The sequence below is a fragment of the Suncus etruscus genome, chromosome 2 (assembly GCF_024139225.1).
Source record: "Suncus etruscus isolate mSunEtr1 chromosome 2, mSunEtr1.pri.cur, whole genome shotgun sequence".
Lineage (NCBI taxonomy): Eukaryota > Metazoa > Chordata > Mammalia > Eulipotyphla > Soricidae > Suncus > Suncus etruscus.
The window spans coordinates 146,646,688-146,672,106 of record NC_064849.1 but is presented as its reverse complement, the minus strand read 5'-3'; the positions used below and the strand labels follow the sequence as shown (position 1 = coordinate 146,672,106).

The 25,419-nt window shown below is 37.8% G+C and overlaps 1 protein-coding gene across 1 annotated transcript in view; it reads right to left on the bottom strand.

Moving 5' to 3' along the window:
• Positions 1-5,236: 5,236 nt before the first annotated feature.
• POLR3G (RNA polymerase III subunit G) overlaps positions 5,237-25,419 on the bottom strand; it is a 32,895-nt gene continuing 12,712 nt past the window's right edge. Inside the window, exons 4-7 of the mRNA XM_049769183.1 lie at positions 23,184-23,234; positions 15,434-15,516; positions 8,507-8,656; positions 5,237-5,561 (exon numbers count right to left, since the gene is read on the bottom strand). Of these exons, the coding sequence (XP_049625140.1) occupies positions 5,475-5,561; positions 8,507-8,656; positions 15,434-15,516; positions 23,184-23,234 (371 nt within the window). The 3' untranslated portion in view covers positions 5,237-5,474. The remainder of the gene's footprint in view (positions 5,562-8,506; positions 8,657-15,433; positions 15,517-23,183; positions 23,235-25,419) is intronic.

Sequence of the window (25,419 nt, the reverse complement as noted above, 5' to 3'; positions counted from 1 at the left end):
TCTCTGTGGGATTCATCATTGTGACTAGGATGTGTCTTGGGGTGTTTCTTCTGGTGTCTTTTTTAGCTGGTACTCTTCGGGGATGCAGGATTTGGTCACATGTTTTCTTTAGCTCTGATAGTTTCTCTGTGATGATATTCTTGACTGTTGATTCTTCCTGGAGATTTTCTTCTTGAGTCTCTGGGACTCCAATGATTCTAAAGTTGTTTCTGTTGAGCTTATCAAAGACTTCTATTTTCATCTGCTCTTATTCTTTGAGTAATTTTTCCATTGTCTGATCATTTTATTGAAGGCTTTTTTCCAATCTCTTCTGCTGTGTAAAGTTGTTATGCATCGCATCTTCCAGTGCACTAATTCTATCCTGTTGGAAAGCTCATCCATTATGTTCTTCAATTCGTCTACTGAGTTTTTCAGACCTGTTATTTGACCTGGTATTTCAGTTTGGAGTTTTCTGATTTCTATCTTCATATTCTCTTGATTTTTATTAGTGTTCTGATCTATACTTTCTTTGAGTTCTGTGAGCATCCTCCATATTTCTTCTCTAAACTCCATTCTGAAAGACTGCTTAGGTGGTTGGCCATAATTGGGTCATCAGAGTTTCCATCTTCATTCTCTATGACTGATGTTGGTCTGCGTAGTTTCCCCATTGTCATGCTTATGCTGTAGGTTTTTCTACGTGTTGTGGTGGTATTCATTGGCTAGGTGGAGTGTGCGGCCGCGAAGAGAAGAGGAGTAGCCGTGCTCCTCTGCTTCCACCCCTTATAGGTGGGCTTAAGGGGGCCAGAAGAGTCAGCTTTATTCGCAACTCCAGCCCGGAAAGACACACCTCAGCTGAGGCACGCCCTCAGGGGATGAATGCCGGAGAAGATCAAAGTTCCCAGGTTGAAGCAAGCTGGGGGAAGCCCCAAAATGTCTGCCGAGCCTAAGGGACCCAGCAGTCAGCTTTATCCACAACTCCAGCCCGGAAAGACTCACCTCAGCCGAGGCAAGCCATCAGGGGATGAATGCCAGAGAAGATCAAAGTTCCCAGGTTGAAGCAAGCCGGGGGAAGCCCCAAAATGTCTGCTGAGCTTAAGGGGCCCAGCAGTCTGTCTTATCCACAACTCCGGCCTAGAAAGACACCCCAGTTTATTTTTATTATATTTTTTTTTCAGGCCACACCCATTTGATGCTCAGGGGTTACTCCTAGCTAAGCACTCAGAAATTGCCCCTGGTTTGGGGAGACCATATGGGACGCCGGGGATCGAACCGCAGTAGCGATATTTCCTTGGCTAGCACTTGCAAGGCAGACACACCTTACCTCTAGCGCCACCTCACCGGCCCGTATATATTTTTTTTCTTTAAGCAGTATGATTACATACATGATTGTAGTTGGGTTTCAGTCATAAAAAGAACACCCCCCCCTTCACCAGTGTAGCATTCCCACCACCAATGACCCCGATCTCTCACCTTCCCCACCCCCTGCCTGTATTCAAGACAAGTGTTGATTCCTCTTACTCATTAACATTGTCATGATAGTATAGTTATCTCTCTTACCTACACTCACCACTTTTCATGGTTGGCTTCACTTGGAGAGCTGGTCCTTCCAGCCCTCATCTCTATTGTCTCTAGGCATTATTACAATGTCTTTTCTTCAAATCCGTAGATGAGTGAGACTATTCTGTGTCTGTTTCCCTCTGACTCAGGGGTGGTGAACAAGTTCGACACAAAGAGCCAAAATTTTAAACTATCAGGGTCCGAGAGCCACACCACACAGTGACCTGCCAAAACAGACAAACACTCACACAAAAGCATCTAATTTTAACAATAATATATTAAACACATATTGCATTTTGCCATTTTGAATGAGGGTCAAAATTCTGCAGTGATGGTGAGGGTGTGCTACGTCCTCCACACTAAGAACTAATGGCAAGATATGACCCGATATGTGCCACACAGGTCCCCCCGCTCGCTGGCCAGTGCAGTTGTTTCTGAGGGATGGGAGACAGGAGGACGCAGCCTGGGGCGGGAGGGACTATGCACTTGGAGATCTCTCCTCAGAGGTCCCTCCTCAGAAGCAGCAGAAAAAAATCTGAATTTGGCAAAGAGCGACAGTATACAAAATAATGATAAGGGGGCTGACGAGGTGGCGCTAAAGGTAAGGTATCTTTCTTGCAAGCGCTAGTCAAGGAAAGACCGTGGTTTGATCCCCCGGCATACCATATGGTATTGCCAGGGGCAATTTCTGAGTGCTTAACCAGGAGTAACCCCCGAGCATCAAACGGGTGTGGCCCGAAAAACCAAGTAAAATAAAATAAAATAAAATAATGATAAGAGGCAAAGAGCCACATTCATTTTGGCTGGGAGCCTCATGCAGCTCGAGAGCCGCATGTTCACCACCCCTGCTCTGACTTATTTCACTCAGCATAATAGACTCCATGTACATCCATGTATAGGAAAATATCATGACTTCATTTCTCCTGATGGTTGCATAATATTCCATTGTGTAAATGTACCACAGTTTCTTTAGCCATTCATCTGTTGAAGGGCATCTTTGTTGTTTCCATAGTCTGGCTATTGTAAATAGTGCTGCAATGAATAGAGGTGTGAGGAAGGCATTTTTTATTGTGTTTTTGTGTTCCTAGGGTGTATCCCTAGCTTCACCCTGCATATGGTGTCTTGAGAATCACCAGGTATGGCCACCACCCCCCAAATTTTCTTTTGAACTTAAATTGTAGAATATATAGTATAAACTTTTTTGGTATTGCAAAACCTTGATCTTACATTTATAAGATTATAAGATATATAATCACATAAAATGTTTCTTACTAAATCCAAAGTCCTCAACTATATGAAGCTAATCCTATACACTTCAAGGTGGTAGGGAAGGAGAAATGACCATTTGACTTTCATAGCATTTTCTTCAGTGTAAATCAGTGCTTTGAGCTTACTTTTGATAGTGGTGTGGGGTATCCTAGAATTCTGGATACTGGCATCCTTCCTCAGTATATAGGTAGTATGTATATATAGTAGCATGTAGTATATATTATATATTACATATATTAGTACTCTATATATAGTAGGTAAAATCTGTATTAACAAATTTATTTCCTCTAAAATACAAGTAAGTCAAAATAAAATACACCAGAACAGATAAGGTGACTTTAGCAAGAATTTATTATGTAAACAAATACAGAAAAACATGACAATAAACACAGTTCTGCCTATTGCATAATTTAATTTTTATCCATAATTTTTTTACACATCTCAGGCTCTATCTGTATTAAAGTTCACCTTCCTGTGGAATTCCTTCACAATCTTATATTTTAAAGTAGAAAGACTGATTCATTTTGTTCCCAGCAACCTGCAAAAACTTGCTTTTTCTCACAAATAAACTTCTAAAGAGGAAAGTCAGTGCACTAAAAGGATATGGTGGGGACTGCCCAGAGCAAATCCTTGCCTTGTATTATTACCTGTAAGATTGACCTATGGAGACTAGTTGAAGGCCAGAAAAAGAAACACCTAGGCCTTTGGCAGGTCTGCCTGATTTAGGCAAACATCATAAGAATTATAATAAAGCCCATAAAAAGAGCTATAGATTTCTATAAATCAGATATTTATAGTTAAGGTGTTAGAATAAGGAGGTGTTAGAATAATCTTATTTACCGATTAAAACATTTTCTGAACTCTCCTCACCCCCGACTCCACTCCTCGGTACACCAGATTGCTTTAAAGTAGACTTGTTCTATTCATATTTTCTCTTTAGAATCTTAAACTGACATGCTTTTGTGCATGATAAGCTCCTTTAAATAAGATACTTCACATGATTAGCATAACACAATATTGATCGTTACAGTCACCGTGAATTATCTGAGGAAGTTTAACTGAAAGAAATGCTTTTTCCTGAGAAAGACATGGCCCAAAACAGGAAAAGACAATAAAATTTTCCTTCAATTTTCCTCATCCAAATATGAGAAAATCAGGTTACAACAAATTTTTTTCCTACCTCTAACTTTTTAGAGGATCAACACCCAATTTGAGACGAGATTGTTTAACATCTTTTAGAAAGAACACATATGGAAAAATCTGGTTCATGTTTAAACCATTTTTTTATAGGAAACTGTTTACAAATGTTTACAAATTAAGGTACAGAAAACAAACTTTATTTTCAAAGTTGACTTTAATACAAATGGCAGGCAAAAAAGCACGGGACTTTTTCTCAAATTATAGAATGATGAACGACACCTTCCCAAAGGAATAACTAATAATTTTGATAATATAATCAATTTATGAAAAATATAAAACAAATTTTCTCGAAAATCTTTGGCATCTGTGAGTCTTTAGAGGTTTAGGATTTCTAGTACTCCCTGCTAACAGAAAAAGGCAGGGGAGTGAGCTCTTAATTGGGAAAAAAAAATTTAATCTTAATTTAAAAATGACCTGAGTTTCATTTTACAACATCACAAACCCAATAGTCAAGTCCCATAAAACTCAAGAGGCCACTCTAACAGCTCAGATTTCACACACACACACACACACACACACACACACACACACACACACACACGATTTTTATGCCTAGAATTTAGAATCTAACAAACTTTCATAAACCAACTTTATAGAACTACCAAAAGCTATTATAATGTAAGATATTCGTGTAATGTATGAAGTTTCCCAAGTTCAAGTTTTGATTTTTTTTTTGTTGTTTTGGGCCATACATACTGTGCTCAAGTCTTATTCCTGGCTCTTTACTCAGGGATTACTCCTGGTAGTGCACAGGAAACCATGCAGGATGCCAAAGATTGAACAGGGGTTGGCCATGTTCAAGACAAATGCCTACCTGTTTGTACTATAGCTCTGGCCTCTTAAGTTCAAGCATCTTTAATACTCATCCAGGTGAAAGTCTGTACTGGTTAAAACATAAGGCATGAAATAGCTCAGATTGGCTGTTTGTCCCAGTACTTTCCATCATTTTCAATAAGTATTTTTAAATTCCTAATCTCATAAATACATGTAAGAGTTCAGACAGGCTTATATAGTCATAATGTAGTAGTACAGAATATACCATGTAAACATAAAAAATAAGTTTTTTCAAGTTTCTTTCTCTTTAAAGTGCTCAATGTGCAGTATTAAGTCAACTTTTAGATGATAAAAATTCACTGACTGGTAATACCACTACAAAAGAACAGCATTTAAACAAGTAAGATTTTCTATTATGAATACATAGAGAAAAGATCCAAAGAATCTTTAGGCACATTCTAAACCAAACAATGTAAAATAATACTCGAATACAGACAAGGGATGACAGATATACATGAAATGTTGGGAAGGAATGCCTAGAATGTAATTCAAAGTGATTCCAAATGTTATATTACAAAGTTGTAGAACAATAACAACAACAACAAAAAAAACCCTTTCATTTATTGTCAAAAATAAACAAGTATGGAAAAGTTTAGAAGCTGTACCACAAAAATAATTTTTGTGCATTTTCATAGTTAATAGGTTGCTTCATCCATGTTGTCATCACTGTCCACGCCAAAATCATCTCCATTATCAAAGTATGAATTAATATAGTCATTTTCCTAAAATAATACATAAAATAATACATCTCTCAGTTAACATTAAAATGAGCAGTAAGCAATCTTATTAAAGAATATACTATAAGCTAATCATTTATGTAATAAATACTAAAGGGAAATAGAAAATATACCAGAGTGAAAAGCAAAAAATAATTGAATAAAAACAGCATCTTTTGTTTTTTCATCTGCTTATATACATACAAACAAACAAACTGCTTTCACTCGTACTTACTTACCTGTGATTCTTTCACTAAAGCACCACCTAATTCAGGTACCAACACATGATGAAAACATGAAGTTCAATAGACAGATGTGAAAGGAAAAAAGCAGATACAGTTGAATTGATCAAACAGGGCTTTGAGCATGTGCCAGGAGGGCACATGCCAAGAATAAAGGCGAGAAAGAAGTTGATGGGTAAGCAAGGGCACAGGCTTCTTAGGAAAGGAAATGATGACAGGGAACCAATTAAAAAAAAGAAGAGGATCAGGAGATATGGCAGTCTCAACATTGTCATCTGTGTTGTTAGAATAAAAAAGTGATCACAAAAGGATGCTGAAGACAAAAATGATGTTTAATTTTTAAATGTTACGGTTAAAATTTATCTAAGGGCCAGAGAGATATCACATGGGGAGAGGGGGTATATACAAATAGATTTATGGTTCATGTCTTGCATGCTGCTGATACAGCACTTTATGGTCCCCCCAGCATTGCTAGATATAGCTTTGGAAACCTCTAAGCACTGTTGGGTGGCCAGGGAGTTCTCCCACCACCACAGGATCAAGTCGTGCTACATCACCCTGGGCCTTCACGCTGACCTATCACCTGGTTAGTCAAGAATTGCTGGGAAGGATTCCTATATTCTCAAGCATTGCTTGGAAGGCAAACAAATCTTGTTTATGTTAGCAAGTCTTTTAATCTGGAAGAATAATAAATATTCAGAAAAAGTTTAACAGATGGGGTTCACAGGATGATTCAATGGTATAAAGAGTAAATCTGAGGTTTTAGTTTGTTTTTTTGTCTTGTTTTGTTTGTTTGGTTGGTTTTTGGGCCACACCCGCCAGTGCTCAGGGGTTACTCCTGGCTATCTGCTCAGAAATAGCTCCTGGCAGGCACAGGGGACCATATGGGACGCCAGGATTCGAACCAACCACCTTAGGTCCTGGGTTGGCTGCTTGCAAGGCAAATGCTGCTGTGCTATCTCTCCAGCCCCAGGTTTTAGGTTTGATCCCTAGTGTTACCCACATTTGTCAAAAAAGATTATGGCAGTTCCACTGCTTGGGACCTTTGGTGCTGAAATAGAATATGTGAGCTCTGGTGTGCTGCAGTCAGATGTATGTGAGCATTGCAACTGAAAACATGGATGCTCCTACGGTAAGGACCAACACTAGCACTTGTGTCAGGAGTGTGATGCTAACAAACACCACAACCAGGCAAATAGATGACTCTCAGCATCAGCAACTCAAATCAGAGTAGTGATGGTTTAGAAATAGATCAATCGGGGGGGGGGGGGGGGGGCAGGGAGATAGCACAGCAGTAAGGCCTCTGTCTTGCACATGGCTGACTTGAGAAGGACCCAGGCTTGATTTCTGGCATCCCGTATCCCAAGCCTGCCAGGAGCAATTTCTGAGTGCAGAATAATGAGTAACCCTTGAGCACCGCTGGGTGTGGCCCACCCCACACCCCCAATAAATCAATGGAAGAGCCAGAGCAATAGTATAGCGAGTATGGCATTTGCTTCCATGTGACCAACCCGGGTTCTATCCTGACATCCCATATGGTCCCCCAAAACTGCCAGGAAGAATTTCAAGGACAGAGCCAGGAATATGAAGAACTCCATATCAATGACTAAGGAAAGTCATTCAATAAACTCATGGCTGGCTAGTCATTTGAAAATGATAAAAATGGATCTATGGGCCCAGAGAGATAGCACAGCAGTGTTTGCCTTGCAAGCAGCCGATCCAGGACCTAAGGTGGTTGGTTCGAATCCCGGTGTCCCATATGGTCCCCCGTGCCTGCCAGGAGCTATTTCTGAGCAGACAGCCAAGAGTAACCCCTGAGCGCTGCCGGGTGTGGCCCAAAAAACCAAAAAAAAAAAAAAAAATGGATCTATGTCTATCATTATACATCAACATAAATTTCAAAAGAATTCAAGATGCTGTGCAAAATTAATGCATGGAATAAATTAAAGCACAGAATAGGGATTTCATAGTTGGAGCAGTTTCAGATGAAGATTCCAAATGTGGTGTGAACAGCTGAGAAGGTATGAGAGAAAGGTCACTGGAAAGGAGAAGATTCATTCAGTCCAGGGAACCTGTACATACAGAGACTAGGACCAACAAGTTAAACTGCTCAAAAAACAGACTCTTGAACTTCAGCTTATTTTGAAATATACCTTTTTTTTTTTTTTTGGCTTTTGGGTCACATCTGGCAGTGCTCAGGGGCTACTCCTGGCTCTACACTCAGAAACCACTCCTGGCAGGTTTGGGGGACCTTATGGGATGCCAGGATTTGAACCACCTTCCTTCTGCATGCAAGGCAAATGCCCTACCTCCATGTTTTCTCTCTGGCCCCACATACCATGTTTTTATTATTTTTTATTTTGATTTTTTTAAATACCATGTTTTTAAATATTGAAAATCTTAAATTCAAAACATTGAGCTTAAACAAAGAGAGATCCAAGATACAACTGAATATGTTCTCTGATAATTTCCATTTGTCATTTGCAATTTGAAATAGAATAGTATTGAGGAATACCACAGATCTATCTGACTGGTTTTACTTTTTCATCATTATAGCTTTAATAATAAGATAATTCTCCTAGAAACACAGAATTAATCCAGTGGTAACAGCTCATTCCTAAAATCTTGATTTAAATTATATATCAAATACTTGATTAATTATTATATAATGATTAACCTCAGAAACTTGGCAAGCCTCCTGTTCATTACCTCTTCTTGTTCTTCTTCATCATATTCCTCTTGTTCTGCTGTGTCATCTTCTTCCTCCTCCTCCTCACCTTCTTTAGTTTTCTCTTTGCTCCCTTCCTTTTCTTCACTTTCCTCATCAGATTTTTCACCATCACCTCTCTTTTCCAACTCCTGGTTAAAATGAGCATAATAAATCAATTTTTGATTCAATATTTACAAGTAAAGACACACTGGAAACAGGTAAACTTCAAGAATTTTACCCGGCCACAAAAAAGAACCTAAATCCCTCTTACTGACACTCCCAGACAACCAACTAATTCAGGGAAGGAGAAACTCCATGCTATGTCCTTAGTCTAGGATTTTGTTTTATTCTGTTACTTGACAATATCAAGACTTCATAGTTGAAGTTAATGTTGAAGTATTAGCTTTAATACACAATGTTTCATTTAAAATGTTTTTATTATAATTTAGGAAGATAATAGAAATTAAAGAAGAAATCAATGACAAAATAATTAAAACAATACCAAGGATCACTAAAACCAAGAGCTTCTTTTTTTAAAGAATAAACAAGATGGGGGTGAAGAGAGTACAGCAGGTAGGGTGCTCGTCTTGCATATGGCCAACCTGGGTTCCAATCCTTAGCATCCTACATGGTCTCCTGAGTCTGCTAAGAGTTATTTCTAACTGCAGAGCCAGGAATAACCCTTGACATCACAAAGTATAATCGAAAACCAAACCAAATCAAACCAGAAATAAACCAAGATTGACAAACCTTTAGTTAGTCTCTCTCTCTCTCTCTCTCTCTCTCTCTCTCTCTCTCTCTCTCTCTGTCTCATTCATTGTCTCATTCATTGTCTCTTACTCACTCTCTCCCACACACATAAGAGAGAGTGAGAGTGAGAGAAAAACACACATAAAAATAGAATCAGAGATAAAAGGGGAGAAATTATAACATACGGCTCAGAAACACAAAAAAACCATATGAGGTTACTATGAACAACTTTAAGCCACCAAGCTTGAGAAACTAAAAGAAATGGATGAATTCTTAGAATCATAATCTGTCATAATTAAATCAAGATAAAATAGAAAATCTGAACGGACCAAACACGAGTAAGAAAATTGAAACAGGGGCAAGAGAGATAGCATGGAGGTAGGGTGTTTGCCTTGCAGGCAGAAGGATGGTGGTTTGAATACCGGTATCCCATATGGTCCCACGAGACTGCCAGAATCGATTTCTTTCTTTTTTGGGGGGGAGGGGCACACCCGGCATTGCTCAGGGGTTACTCCTGGCTGTCTGCTCAGAAATAGCTCCTGGCAGGCACGGAGGACCATATAGGACACCGGGATTCGAACCAACCACCTTTGGTCCTGGATCAGCTGCTTGCAAGGCAAACGCCACTGTGCTATCTCTCCGGGCCCCAGAATCGATTTCTGATCGTAGAGCCAGGAGTAACCCCTGAGCGCTGCTGGGGTCACCCAAAAACAAAACAAACAAACAAAAACAAAAAAAAGAAAGAAAATTGAAACAGTAGTGCTTGCTTTGGCAGCATATATACTAAAATTGAAAAGATGCAGAGATTAGCGTGGCCCCTGTGCACAAAAATTGAAACAATAATTATAAATCTCCCCAAGAACAAGAGCCCTGGACCAGATAGGGTCACTAATTAGTTCTACCAATTCTTCAAAGACTTAGTGCACTTTCTTTTCAAGTTTTTCCAAAATATCAAAGAAACAATTCTTCCTTACAACTTCTATGAAGTAAACATCCAACTAATATCAGAAGCAGAGAGATATTACTAAATATAAAAGTATAGACCAATATTAATGATAAACATCAATAATAAGATCCTCAACAAAATCTTAGCAAATCAAATTCAATAATGTCTCAAACTATTCCACAATATGATCAGTGGTTTTCATTTTTGGAATGCAAGGGTAGTACAATATAGAGAAATCAATGAATGTAATACATCTTATCAACAGAAGAAAAGACCATATGTTATGTCAATTGATGCAGAGAAGGCTTCTGACAAGAATCAATATTCAATTCTAATTTTTTTAAAAAAAGGATAGAAGAGAGAAACATACCTCAAGATAGTAATAGTCATTGACAACAAACTCATTGCCAACATCGTACTTGGTGGTCAAAACTTAAAGCTTTCCCACTGAGATCTGGCATGATCATGATTTTATTTAACATAGTTTTGGAAGGCCTTTCTATAGCAATCAGACAAAAAGAAATCAAGGAGATCCAAAATGGAAAGAATATATAGTCCTCTGAACACAGAGCCAAGAGTAAGCCCTGAGCATTGCCAGGTGTTAATTAAAAAACAAAACAAAACAAAACAATTATGCTTTAGCACAGGGGTGGCGAGCAAGTTCGACACAAAGAGCCAAAATTTTGAACTGTCAGAGTCAGAGATCCACACCACGAAGTGACCTGCCAAAACAAACACTCACACATAAGCATCTAATTTTAACAATAATCTATTAAGCACATATTGCATTTTGCCATTTTGAGTGAGGATCAAAATCTTGCAGTGATGGTGAGGGTATCCTCCACATGAAGAACTAACGGCAATATGTGACCCAACATGTGACACCCGGGTCCCCCCACCTCTGGCCTGTGCAGTAGTTTCCAAGGGATGGGAGACGGGAGGATGCAGCCTAGGGGCAGGACTCCACGCTTGGAGATTTCTCCTCAGAGGTCCCTCCCTCCTCAGAAGCAGCAGAACAAAATCCAAACTTGGCAAAGAGCCACAGTATACAAAATGATGATAAGAGGCAAAGAGTCACATTCATTTTGGCCAGGAGCTGCGTGTTCACCACCCCTGGTTTAGCATATGACTGGAATCACAAAAAATTTTTCTCAAGTCAACTTTGATGATTTGTCTTTATAGATTACCCATATCCTTATCTCTGTTCTCCCTCATTAACTTTGCTGTTGTCTAGAATTTGTGCTTTTAAATATATCTAGTACGTTAAAAAAGAAAGAGATTAAAACTCAAATCATAATCAACATGAGCATTTGCTAATTCTAAGAGTAAAAGCAGAAGATAGATGCAATTAGAAAAGCTTTAATTGACTGATGGTTCCACTTATCCACACTGTTAAAAAAACACATTACCTCCTCATGCACATGAACTTATACGTTTTCATTCACGTCTCTATATTTCCATTATAACTACCAAGAATTTATATTTCACTATGACTAATTAATTTTTTATTTAAAAAGTGTCATGTTTGCATTACTGTCACTATTCACTAAGCTGTCTGGGCTTATTCTGCCCAAGTGATAAAATTCTCTAAGTGTTCTTGAAAAAAGTCAGTCAACAATAATTTCTTTTATTAATACTCAAAGGACATAAAATTATACAAACAAGGATGTAATTTTTCTACAGAGTAATCAGAATGCCAATTCATAAATCTGCATCCTATTATGAGATATTTGCTTTGTCGATTACATATGATGGAAACATTTTGCCTTTAGATTATAATTATTGATTCTCAAATATTTGTTTTCAAAACTCGTGTTTATGTTTAAATTTAGATTAAGAAATTAAAGTTAATAGAGAAGACTATATCAAATTGATTCAATTCTAAAAAAGTTCAAACTTTACCTTTCCTGTCTGCTCATTCCAATCAAACAGAATGAAAAAGCCCAACAAAACAGACATGATTTTTCTTCAAAAGATCCATGAGTTATCATTACAGTATAATATTTACAATTTTTCAACCTACAATTCCTTTAGGAAGTAAAGCAATACAGTATCTATAGATCTGTTGTCATGTCTACTTAGTCATAACTAATATGTGAATCTTTGCCTCATTTATTTAACTTTGAGCAAGGAATATACTATATACTAAATATACTATATTTATATACTATGTACTATATTTTGTATATTATATATTTATTTATATACTATATATTTAAAAATTCATGCTACTTCCATAATTAGCAAAAGAATGATTTTAATCAGTTAAATACATATTTTTAAAATATGCGATCCATTCAGTGTTACATAGAAATTACTTCATTTCTATTGCTACTTCAAACATCTCTAAATAACCTTAATTTTATTTCTATCATATAAATTAAAAATCAAGTCCATAAATATTTAAATAGGTTAACAAAGAAACAAAATTGCCTGCCTAAATTTGCCTAAATGGGGTTAACAAAAAATTTTTTTTTGGTTTTAGGGCCACACTGGTGATGCTCAGGGATTACTCCTGGCTTTGTGTTCAGAAATTGCTCCTGGCTTGGGGACCATATGGGATGCTAAGGGATCGAACCATGGTCTGTCCTAGGTCAGCTGCAAGGCAAATGCCCTACTGCTTCGCCACCACTTCGGTCCAAGGGTTAACAAATATTTAAATAGGTCAACAAATAATAGATTCATGCAACTAAGAGTATTTCAGAATTACACACATTTAGCTCATTTGTTCATTCTACTAACCTTTCCTTCTATTTGGTAGTTTACTTTTTCTCCCCAATAAAATTTAACTTATTTACTCATGCTATTTTATAAATACATTAGAAAATAGTGTAAATATTTTATCCTATCACCCTATCTTATTTGTTTTTGATTTTTTTTTTTTTTGGTTTTTGTTCCACATGCAGCAAATCTCAGGACTTAGTTCTGGCTCTGTGTTCAGGAATCACACACCTAGAAGTTCTCAGGAAAACAGTATGCAGGTCGAATCGGAGTTGGACATGTGAAAGGTGTCTTTAGTTTTAATATATGACCATCACATAAAGAAAATCTTGCATTGTCACGAAGAAATAAGCTCAAACACTAGTTCACTGCTTTTCTGATCATTTCTTTATAAATCAAGAGATCTAACTGTATGGAAAGAAAATTTTATTACAGTAAAACTTAGAATAACTTTTACTGAAGAAAAATTTAAAAATGAAGTTATTTGAAAGTTAATTTTGGGGCCCGGAGAGATAGCACAGGGGCGTTTGCCTTGCAAGCAACCGATCCAAGACCAAAGGTGATTGGTTCGAATCCCGGTGTCCCACATGGTCCCCCATGCCTGCCAGGAGCTATTTCTGAGCAGACAACCAGGAGTAACCCTGAGCACCGCTGGGTGTGACCCAAAAAACAAAAAACAAAAAACAAAAAAAAAGAAAGTTAATTTTGCTCTAATAAAGTTAACTCAGGGACAGAGCAATAGTACAGCAGGTAGGGTTTTTGCCTTATACACAGCCAACCTGAATTCGATCCCTGATGCTCATTGGTCCTCAAGCAATGCCAAGCATAATTCCTGAGTATAGAGACAGGAGTCACCCCTGAACATCACCAGGTGTCACCACCAAACCACAAACCAAAGAACTGCCTTTTTTTTGGGGGGGGGGGCACACCTAGTGATGCTCAGGGGTTATTCCTGGCTACGAGCTCAGAAATCCCTCCTGGCTTGGGGGACTATATGGGACATTGGGGGATTGAACCAAGGTCCATCTGAGGTTAGCGCATTCAAGGCAAATGCCCTACCACTTGTGCCACCATTCTGGCTCTATACCAAAGAATTCTAAGTCACTGGAATTTCTAGATGTAAAACCAGAAAATGATGCATACTGAAAATTTTAAATGTCTGTGCTGCAAAAGGTGGTAAAATTTAGTAAATATGAAAAAACAATTTATTCCGGAAAATGACAATAACAAAAATAGATCGTTCTTCCTATGCACATGCCATCTTAGCATCTTCTTTCCATGAAACTGTAAAAATATTTAGAATCTGTGTTTTCTCAGTAAAACTAGGCTTATCCTGTATTCATTCCATCATTGCACCAAAATCAAACCTGACAGTTATTCCTATTCCTTCAACATGTTCTAGTCAAAAAATAAAATAACAAAAATACTAGTTTCTTCTAGAATATAGCTAGGCCAACTTGGTTAGCCAAATAGTCTTGACTTCCTCATCAATATTAAGAAAATGGGGGAAAAGTGGTTTAGCTACCATGGAAAGCAAAGTGTCAATAATTATCCATTTACTACAATGCCCAACTAAACAAATCATCATCCTTGTAATGATGCACTTAACATGATTCATTGCAGAATTTTTTATATTAGCTATGTATTACATAAATTATAATGTCTAACAATAAAGTCCGGGTTTAAAAAGTATAGTTGGTACTGATTGTGTAACCCCTCACAAAAGAATGAGATGACTCTGTAACAATAACAACCCCCAAAATATTTTAAGCAATAAGATAACATGCTTTTTATTAACCTAAAAAGCAAAAACTCTGTACTTGCTATAATAAAATAAAATATTTATGTATGACTAAGAAATTGATAATGCTGAGTAACCCAAAAAAAAATAGTATGGAGAAAGGGATGAAAAAGGACATTTATAATATGTTCACCTTTTGAATGCTACCATATTTTGTCTCTGACATTTAAAAACAAAGAACTAAAATAACCTTTACAAATTTTCCATTAATATAATCCTCTGCTTATAAGGGGAAAAAAGTATTAACAAAATACTTATAAACCAATAAAATTTAAAAATTAGAGGTTTGGGGGGCCAGCGTGATAGGGCAGCAGTAGGGCATTTGCCTTGTATGTGGCTAATCCAGGACAGACCACCTGGGTTTGATCCCTGGTGTCCCATATGGTCCCCTAAGCCAGGAGCGATTTCTGAGCACATAGCCAGGAGTATCCCCTGAGCGTCACCAGGTATGGCCCCAAAATCAAAAAACAAACAGGCAAACAAACTAGAGATTTGTAAAAAAGAAATTCACTTTAAAGGAAATAGGGAGACAGTGGGAAAGGAAGCAGCTGACAGATGAGGTAAGATGACATGAGTGACAGGGAAGGACAGGTCTTTCACCAAAGTTAATCTCTCAGTTCTACCAAATTTACATTATTGAAAAAATGAGAAGGAGAAGAAATTGAGATATTTTTACAATTCACTCTTACAATAAGAAGAAAACCTTACCTCAATTTTTTTCAGTACATCTGCAGTATTAGTGAGTGAAGTGCCCTTGCCTGTATTTTTTGCCTTTTGGGGTCTGGGACCTGCTGAAGTAAGACCACTGTAAATATTTTTTAATATAATAGTAACTCTATTTACCTTTCTTTTAACTTTCAAATGCTATCCAGTATAGTGGAATGCTTTGTCGAGTTCTCAGTAATTTGCAGGATGAATTTTGTAAAAGAATAAGCCAATTAACACATCTCATCAATTTTTCACAATGAAAAGAAAAAGCATCTTCTCTGAGGTTGCAGCCAAATATCCATTTTTTTAAACTAATTTTTTAACCAAATTTTGAACTGGCAACTAATGTCATTAAGTCTCGGTCACTAAAAAGGTGATCACGAAGAGTCAGAGACCCTTGAAGAAGTCTTCACTGGCTTCCTGTTCACCAATCAGGGTTTTATTTTAATGAGGGCAACTGTACCAGTTTTAAAAAACTTAAAACAAGTGCAGAGTAAATGGGTATTTTTTACTGGTTTATGAGATACAGAAGAGGCTACTACCTTTAACAAAAGACTATATATGGAACAAAAATAAAACAAACTGAATATATCCACAACCTGAGTCTGCAAAATCAAAGCATATAAATAAAATACATCATTACAACTTTCAGATATTTAGTTCATAGCAAAATTACTTTGGGTTTGGGTTATTCTGTTATTCTGAGTTTGTTTTTCTTTCTCCCTCCCTTCTTTCTCTTTCTTCTTTCTCCTTCCTTCCTTCCTTCCTTCCTTCCTTCCTTCCTTCCTTCCTTCCTTCCTTCCTTCCTTCCTTCCTTCCTTCCTTCCTTCCTTCCTTCCTTCCTTCCTTCCTTCCTTCCTTCCTTCCTTCCTTCCTTCCTTCCTTCCTTCCTTCCTTTCAGTTTTGGGCCATACCCAGTGATTCAGGGATTATTTCTAGCTCTGTGCTCAGAAAATCACTCTGGCAGGCACAAGGGACCATAGGGGACGCCAGGAATCGACCCAGGTCCATCCTGGGTCAGCTACGTACAAGGCAAACACCCTACCACTGTGCTATCGGTCTGGCCCCTATTCTGATATTTAAAAAAACAAAATAATTTCTTATATAGATCCTACAGGTCAGTTGTCTAAATATTACACGTTACAAAATGTATAACACTATGACCAAAAAAAAAAGACATGCAGCTTTTTGCCAAAGTAAAATGAAATGCCTAAAAACTACTAAACAACAGAGAAAACGATAGTTTAAAAATATACAATTGTATTAAAGATTAACATTTAACCTATAGAAGAAAAACTTTTAGATTGTGGTGGATGATATAATTGAGGGACAATTTACTATATTACACCAAATAACCACTCAGAAAGTCACTGAAATCTCAAATACATACATTGGAACTACACTCAAACAAGTCAGTTATATTCAACGATGGACAACTTTTTCTGACACTTTTGGAAATAAATATGATTTAATGTGAATTGTAGTGCATAGAATACTATCATATACGAGCAAGAGCTCAAAAAATAGAATGTTGATGCCAAAAAATTTAAGAATACATATTTTCACATCATTAAGGAATTCCTTTAATAATTTTTTTTTTTGGTTCTGGGTCACACAAGTAGCAGTCAGGGGTTACTCCTGGCTCTGTGCTCAGAAATCACTCCTGACAGGCACAGGAGACCATATGGGATGCTGGGATTCGAGCCACCATCTGTCTGGATCAGCTGCGTGCAAGGCAAATGCCCTATTGCTGTACTATCTCTCTGGCCCCTAGCTAAGAATTTTTTGTTAAATTAAATTTTATAAAAATTAATTCTGAAAACAATATTAAAGTGGTAGTATTAGTAAGATTATCAAAAGTTAAACATCTCTTTTTATTCCCAAATCTTAGTCATGATGACCCTTTATTTCCCCCAGAGAATTACTAATCTCTCTTCATCAAGTCCACTATCTTTTTTTTCTTTTCCTGTTTTTTGGTTGCTACTATCATATTGTGTCTATTGTGTCTATAGAATGCCCAATCCATTAATATGTGAAAAAGAAAACCTCCTAAATTCTCCAATTTTTAAGAAGCTCCAGGACTTGGAGGATAGCACAGTGGGTAGAGTGTTTGCCTTGCATGTAGCAGATCTGGGTTTGATACCCAGCATCTCATATTGTCTTCCAAGCCTGCCAGAAGTAACCTCTGAGTGTGGCCCAAAAACTCAACCCCCTAAAAAAAAGACAATCAGCTCCAAAACAATAAGGCTACAAGGTTAATACACAAAAGTGAATCGCTTTCCTATATGGCAATAATGAATAATAGAGTTTGAAATTAAACTGATAATACTATATTTATGGAACATTGAGAAAACTCAGTGCCAAATACCTGCATAAGGCCTTGAGTTCAAGTCCCAGCCCACTACATAATATGCCAAGCTTGATCCCAGCAACATTCCACTTGAGATCCCTGATGTTATATCACAGTGTGCAATCTCTGGGACCTTGCAACCAAATATGTTTTGTTGTTGTTGCTGTTGTTTTTTTTTTTATTTGTTTGTTTTTTTGTTTTTTAGGCCATACCTGGCTCTGGCAGTGCTCAAGTGTTACTCCTGGCTATGCGCTCAGAAATCGCTCCTGGCTCAGGTGTCCATATGGGACACCAGGGATCAAACCAAGGTCCCTCCCAGTCTCCTGCAAGGCAAATGCCCTGCAGCTGTGCTATTACTCCAGCCCCTGTAACCAAATATGTATGAAACACTACAACTAATAAGTATGTGAAGGGGCCAGAGAAAGTACAGCAGGTAAGGCATATGCTTTGCATGCAATAAACTTGGGTTTGAACTCAGGCATTAACTATGGTCCTGGGAGCCTCACAATGAGTTACCCTGAGTACAGAGTCAGGAGTAAGCCCTGAGGCCATGGGTGTGGCCACAAAACCAAAATAAACAAAGATAACTTGTAATGAAAGCATGCTAATATTGTCATTCACAAGAATCTAGAGATCTACTGCAATATAATTTCATGCAAGTTGCAGCAAACTTCATGATTTCATCTTTTCTCACAACTGAGTAATATTCTACTCTGTTAATCTACCAAACTTTATTTATTTAGGTTTTTGAGCCACACCTGACAATGCTAAGGACTTACCTTTGGCTGTTTGCTCAGATATCACTCTTGGTAGCTCGGGGTCCAGCTACCAAAGGATCAAATTTGGGTCGGTTGTATGCAAGGCAAATGTCCTATCCACTGTACTATTGCTCTGGCCCTACTATAATTTAAGCAATAATATTTAATAATCTTGTTTGTTTCCGGGCCACACTCAGAGATACGCAGGCTTACTATGGCTATGTATTAAGAAATCATTTCTGATGGGCCTCAGTGAATCATATGTGGGGCCAGGGATCAAAGCTGGGTAGTCTGGGGCTAGAGAGATAGCATGGAGGTAAGACGTTTGCCTTGCATGCAGGAGGTCCATGGTTCAAATCCAGCGTCCCATATGGTCCCCTGAGTCTGCCAAGAGCGATTTCTGAGCCTAGAGCCAGGAGTAACTCCTGAGCGATGCCGGTGTGACCCAAAAACAAAAACAACAACAACAAAAAGCTGAGTAGTCTGTGTACAAAGTAAGTGCCCTACGGGCTATACTAGTTTTCAAGCCCCAGTCTTTAATAATCTTTAACCTTTGCCACTGTGAGGGCAATAGATTCAGAATAGGCAACACAGATCTAAGGAGATAACTAAGTTGGAAGCAGACAACACTAACTTAAAACAGACGAAAAAGGGGCCGAAAAAGGGGCCGGAGAGATAGCACATTGACATTTGCCTTGCAAGCAGCCGATCTAGGACCAAAGGTAATTGGTTTGAATCCGGGCCTCCCATAAGGTCCCCTGTGCCTGCTAGGAGCTATTTCTGAGCAGATAGCCAGAAGTAACCCCTGAGCACCGCCGGGTGTGACCCAAAAACCAAAAAAAAAAAAAAATGCAAAACAGACAAAAAAAACTTGGTAATTAAGAGAGTGTAGTAGTGTAGTATATGTGATAAAAACAAACAAATGGTTAGCATAGAGAGAATAAAGAATAGTCATTAAAATAAAATCCTAATAAATATAGAAAAGAGAGGAAAGGCAATAAGTAATGCAAAGAAAATCTTTTCAAATAAATAACAAGCAGCCTGAATTCACATGCATAAAAGAAATATAGCCAGGTCTAGACAGACCTAACCCCATTACAAAAGTTCATTTGCTTTCATGAAATTGAACAAACGGAAACATTTCCAAATAGCTTTTATGAAGCCAACATCACCCTGATACCTAAACCAGACAGAGATGCTACGAAAAAAAAAAAGTTCATTTGAAATGAATCTCTGACAAGATAAAAACACAGGAGAAAATCTAGATGATCCAGAGTTTGTTGATGATTTTTAGATACAATAAAGGAATAATCCATGAAATGAATCATCAATCAACTAGATTATTAAAATAAAAAAACTGCTCTGGTGGGCCCAAGTGATAGGGTACTTCCTTTGAATGTGGATGACCCAGGTTCAATCTCCAGAAATGGAAATTAAAACATCAATTAGAAACCAATGTATATCTACTATAAGAGCTAACATCTGGAACACTGAAATATTGGATACTGGTGAGCATGTAAAACAAAAACAGAAACTTTCATTCATTAATGATGAAAATTCAAAAAAGGACAGTCCTATGATAGTCTGATAGGTTCTTACAAAACAAAATACCATACAATCCACCAAACATGCTTAGTGGGATTTACAAAGGAGTTGAAACTTATGTTCACTGAAAATAGATGTTCATAGTAGCATTATTCTGAATTACCAAAACTTGGAAGCAACCAAGATATCATGTAGTAGTTGAATGAATAAATAAACTGTAATCCATCCAAGGCCAGAGCGACAGCACAGTGAGTAGGGAATTTTACTTGGTAGTAGTGGCAGCAGCAGCTGCAGGCTGTGGGCGGCATTTGGATTTCAAAATGCCATTTGAACTGAGGTGAGTGTGACTAGACAAGAGTGTGGCCAAAAGAAAAATATAACTAGTGACAGGCAACAGCCCAGATGATTTCACTGTGAATTCTTTCAAACCTTTAAAGAGGACCTCCTGCCAATCCTTTTCAGACTCTTCCAGGAAATTGAAGAAACAGAAATATTCCCAGTTTCTATGAAGCTAACATCACCCTGACACCAAAAGCAGACAGACACACCACAAGAGAAAGAGAGAGACAGAGAGAGACAGAGAGAGACAGAGAGACAGAGACAGAGAGAGAGAGAGAGAGAGAGAGAGAGAAAGAAAGAGGGAGAGAGAGAACTACAGGCCTATATCCTTGATGAATACTGATGCAAGATCCTCAGAAAAATACAAGCAGAGTAGCCAACAGCTTATCAAGAAGAACATACACCAAGACCAAGTAGGATTAACTCAGAGATGCAAGGATGGTTTTACATATCAAGTCAATAAAACACACCATATCAAGAAAAGAAAAGGGAAAAAAACCATCTGATCATAGCAAAAGGTGCAGAGAGAGCATTTGATAAGGTCCAGAACTCATTCATGATAAAAAAAAAAAACTCCCAACAAAATGGGAACTGATAGAACCTTCCTCAATATAGTCAAAGCCATTTACTGTATGCCCGTGGCAAACATTATACTCAATGGGGAACAACTAAATGCCTTTCCTCCAAGATATGGCACAAGTCAAGTTTGCGTCCTCTCTCCACATTCATTCAATAAAGTACTGCAAGTACTTGTCATAGCAATTAGGCAAAAAAAATATATCAAGGATATCCTGATAGGAAAAAAAGTCAAGCTCTCGTTTGCAGATGACATACCGTATTTAGAAAATCCTAAAGACTCTGGAAAAAAAGCTACTAAAAACAATATATTTGGGGCCGGAGAGATAGGATGGAGGTAGAGAGTTTGCCTTTCATGCAGAAGGTCATTGGTTCAAATCCCGGCATCCTATATGGTCCCCCGAGCCTGCAAGGAGCAATTTCTGAGCCTGGAGCCAGGAGTAACCCCTGAGCGCTGCCGGCTGTGACCCAAAAACGAAAAAAAGACAAAATATTTGTATAGTAAAGTGGCAGGCTACAAAATTAATATGCAAAAATCCGTGTTTTTTCTATATACAAATGATGAAAGAGAAGAATGAGATATTAAAAACTAATCTCATTCACAACTATGCCTTGGAGAAGCAAATACCTTCGAGTCAATTTAACTGAAAAAGAGCTATTATAAAAGATATGAAAGATACACAAGGGGGGGGGGCAGAGACATAGCACAGCAGTAGGGTGTTCGTCTTTTCGCAGTTAACCCAGTCAGAGAGAAAGGAACAGACTTAGAATTCTCTCTCACATGTGGGATATAAAGAAACTTTGAGGGAATCAAAAGGCCAATGGCAACAGAAGCAAAGATGAAGAGAACTGGTCTTCAGTAGGAAGCTTGCTAGTAGGGTGGAAGGAGGGAGGGATAATTTAGGGAAGAGAACACTAAGACAGTGAAAGAGGTGAAAAATATCGCTGGTGAAGGGGGGGTGTTCTTTACATGACTGAAACCCAACTACAATCGTATTTGTAATCAAGGTGTTTAAATAAAGATATTAATTTAAAAATAAAGAAAAGTATCTGCCAGAGAGGCAGGCTGACAGGCAAGAGGAAACTGGGAATGCTTATGGAGGGCAGTTGGCTCTGGTGAAGGGATTGGTGTTGGAACAATAAACTCCTGAAACTGAATTATAAATATCTTTGTAACTTTTTAATTCACAGTAATTCAATTTTTTAAATAAAAGTATTCTTTCCTCACCTCTCAGTGCTGACACTGTATTTGTTTAAATGTTTTCATACTACTAGATATAAATCTCAATAATGCAAAAATTAATTCAAGTTTAGTCACACTCCTCTCAGCAGTATGTCCAATAATCGTAAATGCTCAACAACTACTTACTATTTACAACTTACTACTATCGAATAAGAGATATTTTCACCTAGACATTTTTTGTGTGAGAAAGTTTTTTCTTGTTTTATTTCTTCTGTTTGGTTTTTGGGACACACCTGGCAAGGCTCAGGGGTAACTTTTGGCTCTGTAATCAGGAGTTATTCCTGCTCTGTTCTCAGAAATTACTCCTGGCAGTTACTGGAGAATTATATGGGATGCAGCTGATCAAACTAGGTCGGCCACATGCAAGACAATCACCCTACTCACTGTATTATCTATTGTTCCAGCCCATGTGTGACACAGAGGTTTATCCTACCTTTTCTCAACTTTTGAAAATGTTTTCATTGAAACAATCCAAAGGGACCAGAGGGACACTACAACAGGCAAAGCATTTGTCTTGCATGTGGTAGACTTGGCTTTGATTTCCAGCACCCCATCTGATCCCCTAAACTTGCCAGGGTAAGCCCAAGTACAGTCAGGTGTGACTCAAAAACCAAACAAAACCAAAAAAAAAAAAAAAAGAAAAAAAAGAAAAAAAAACTTAAATCAGTTCAAATATTCAAAATGAAAATATCTACATAATTGAAAACCATTTCCTAACACATCAAAGTTGCATGATTAAGAGAAGAAACAAGTAATCAAAAGCAAACAACATGAAAAAATAAATAACAAATAGTTTTAGCAAAATCATCAAAAGTCAATCTCATTTAAAGAAAAAGCTTTCAGAACACTGAGTACAACTTCAGATCGACAATACCACAGTAGATTAAGTTAAAACAGTGGCCTTTTCTTCATGGATTATCATTACAGTAGTCAAAGTACCTTTTTTGAGTTTTTTTCTTGGCATCATTTCTCTTGGGAGTCTTCTCCAATCTGTGTGCCAAAAAAAATTATAGAAAAATTGCATTTTCATTTAGGAAATGAAAACTTACTGGACATCACTACTTAAAGTATATACCGACAGATGTTTAACTTGTTTCTTTTCTTCGGCTTTTTCTGGCAACTGGGGCCCCAATCCATTCAGAGTCCTAAGGCCCCTATGTGGCAGAAGAACCAGGTTGGTGCTTTAATGTAATGGTATGAGGATGTTACGCTGTTCAGATCCCAGGGTACCAGGGATTACCTGAGCCACCTCAGCGGGGCCATAGCTGATCATGCTCAGGGGAACATGTGGTGCTGGAGGTTGATCCAGGATAAGCCACATGCAAGGCCTTACTCTCTGTACTATCTTTCCAGATCTCTAAATTATCTTCATATTTGTCTGCACAGGCTTAACCTGAGAATAAAATATAACTGATATTTTCTATAAAGAAAAAGGAAAGTTCATTAAAATAGCTGGGGAACATTGCTCTAAATCTTACTTTCTGGGTGATAATGAAAAAGTTCTCCAAGTAGTCTCAGAGGCCAGTGAATCACCCCATCAGTATTTGTCCTGGCTTTGTGGGCTTCACAGTTCAATGCTCAGGTGCAGCAGTGCTTGGAATCATGAGAGCAGTGCTCAGGGGCCATATGGTGGTGGGGATCAACACAGGGCAGCATATAGGCCAGGCACTTTCTCTATCATGAAATCATATAACTAGTATCTCTGTAACATTCTTCTGACAGCAGTATAGTGATTACAAAATAAAACTTCATTTTGTTTTCTTTTGTTTAGGGGCCACTCCTGGCAGTGTTTAGGGAATATTTCTGAGTCTGTGTTCAGAAATCAAATGTGCTCACTTCCAAATGTGCTCAGGGCACCATATGAGGTTCTGGGGATTTATCTGAATCACCCCATGCAAGTCAAACAATTGCCTTATCCCCCTACCTTTCCAGCCTACACACACAGACTATTTTAAATATATGATTTTTGTAAGATAATGATGTAGGAAAATATTTATGGTCAACCCATTATTGAACAAAAAGCTTCTAAAAGTGCATAAACTTCTAATATTAAATAATGAATTATAATAAAGACATAAAAACCAAAAAGATAAATAACCGTGGAAAAGTAAATTCTCTCAAATAAATGGTCCCTTCATATTAGCTAGAGGATTCCTCCAAATTCTCACTTTCTTCTAATTTTTAAGCAAAATCAGAAAAATGAAGCAACATAAAATAGATTCTTTTTGAAATAGTGTCTATTTGCCTTGTATGTGGCCAACCCGGATTCTCAACACCCATTATGTTCCCCAAGCCTTGCTTGGAATGATATAAGTGCAAAGCCAAGTGTAAGACCTTAGCATTGCTAGATGTGGCCCCAACACCACCAACTAAAATACTGCTAATTTTACTTTAAAAAAATAAAAAAGGTCACGATATTTGATAAAGCATGTATCTTTTTTTTTGTTTCAGAAATCATATTTGGTCTTGTGCAGTGTTTACTCCTGGCTCTGTGCTTGGGTATCACTACTGATAGGTAGTGCTTGAGGTACAAAACAGAGTGCTGGGGACTGATCCAGGGTCAATCTCATTCAAAAGCACATATCTTAAACTGTTCCACCAGAGTGAATAAATCGTGCTTTGAGTATGTTTGTTCTTATAAATTATTTATAGAAGATAAAAAGTAGATAAATTTTTATGAAGTGGAGGTAATCAAAGATCTGGGAAAGGTGTTTCCAAGGGATCCAACCTAATCTATGGCCAATACTGAAGGAAAAAAAAGCCCACTATATCCTATAAAAATCAACAGAGCTGATTTGCCATTTATAAGGCAGTTTCAAAGAAACACCAAGAACAGAAATGTCAAAAGTAAGGAAATTAAGACAAGGAAGGAAACCTGGGTTCTCTCTAGTGAGACTATCCAACTTGGTCTTACTGCTTGATTTGTTTTAATGGCAACTGTTTTAACCTGAAAACTGAAAAAGCTCCCTGAATTTCCTCTCCAGTCATTCTTCCTTATATGTATCCAAAGAACATTTGTGAGCATGAAAAATAAACTCTTTAAGTATCAATCTGTTGGGGATCAGAGCGATAGCACAGAAGGTAGGGTACTTGCTCTGCGTGCAGCCTACTTGGGTTCGGTTCCCAGCATCCCATATGGTTTTCTGAGCCTGTCAGGAGTGATTCCTGAGTGCAG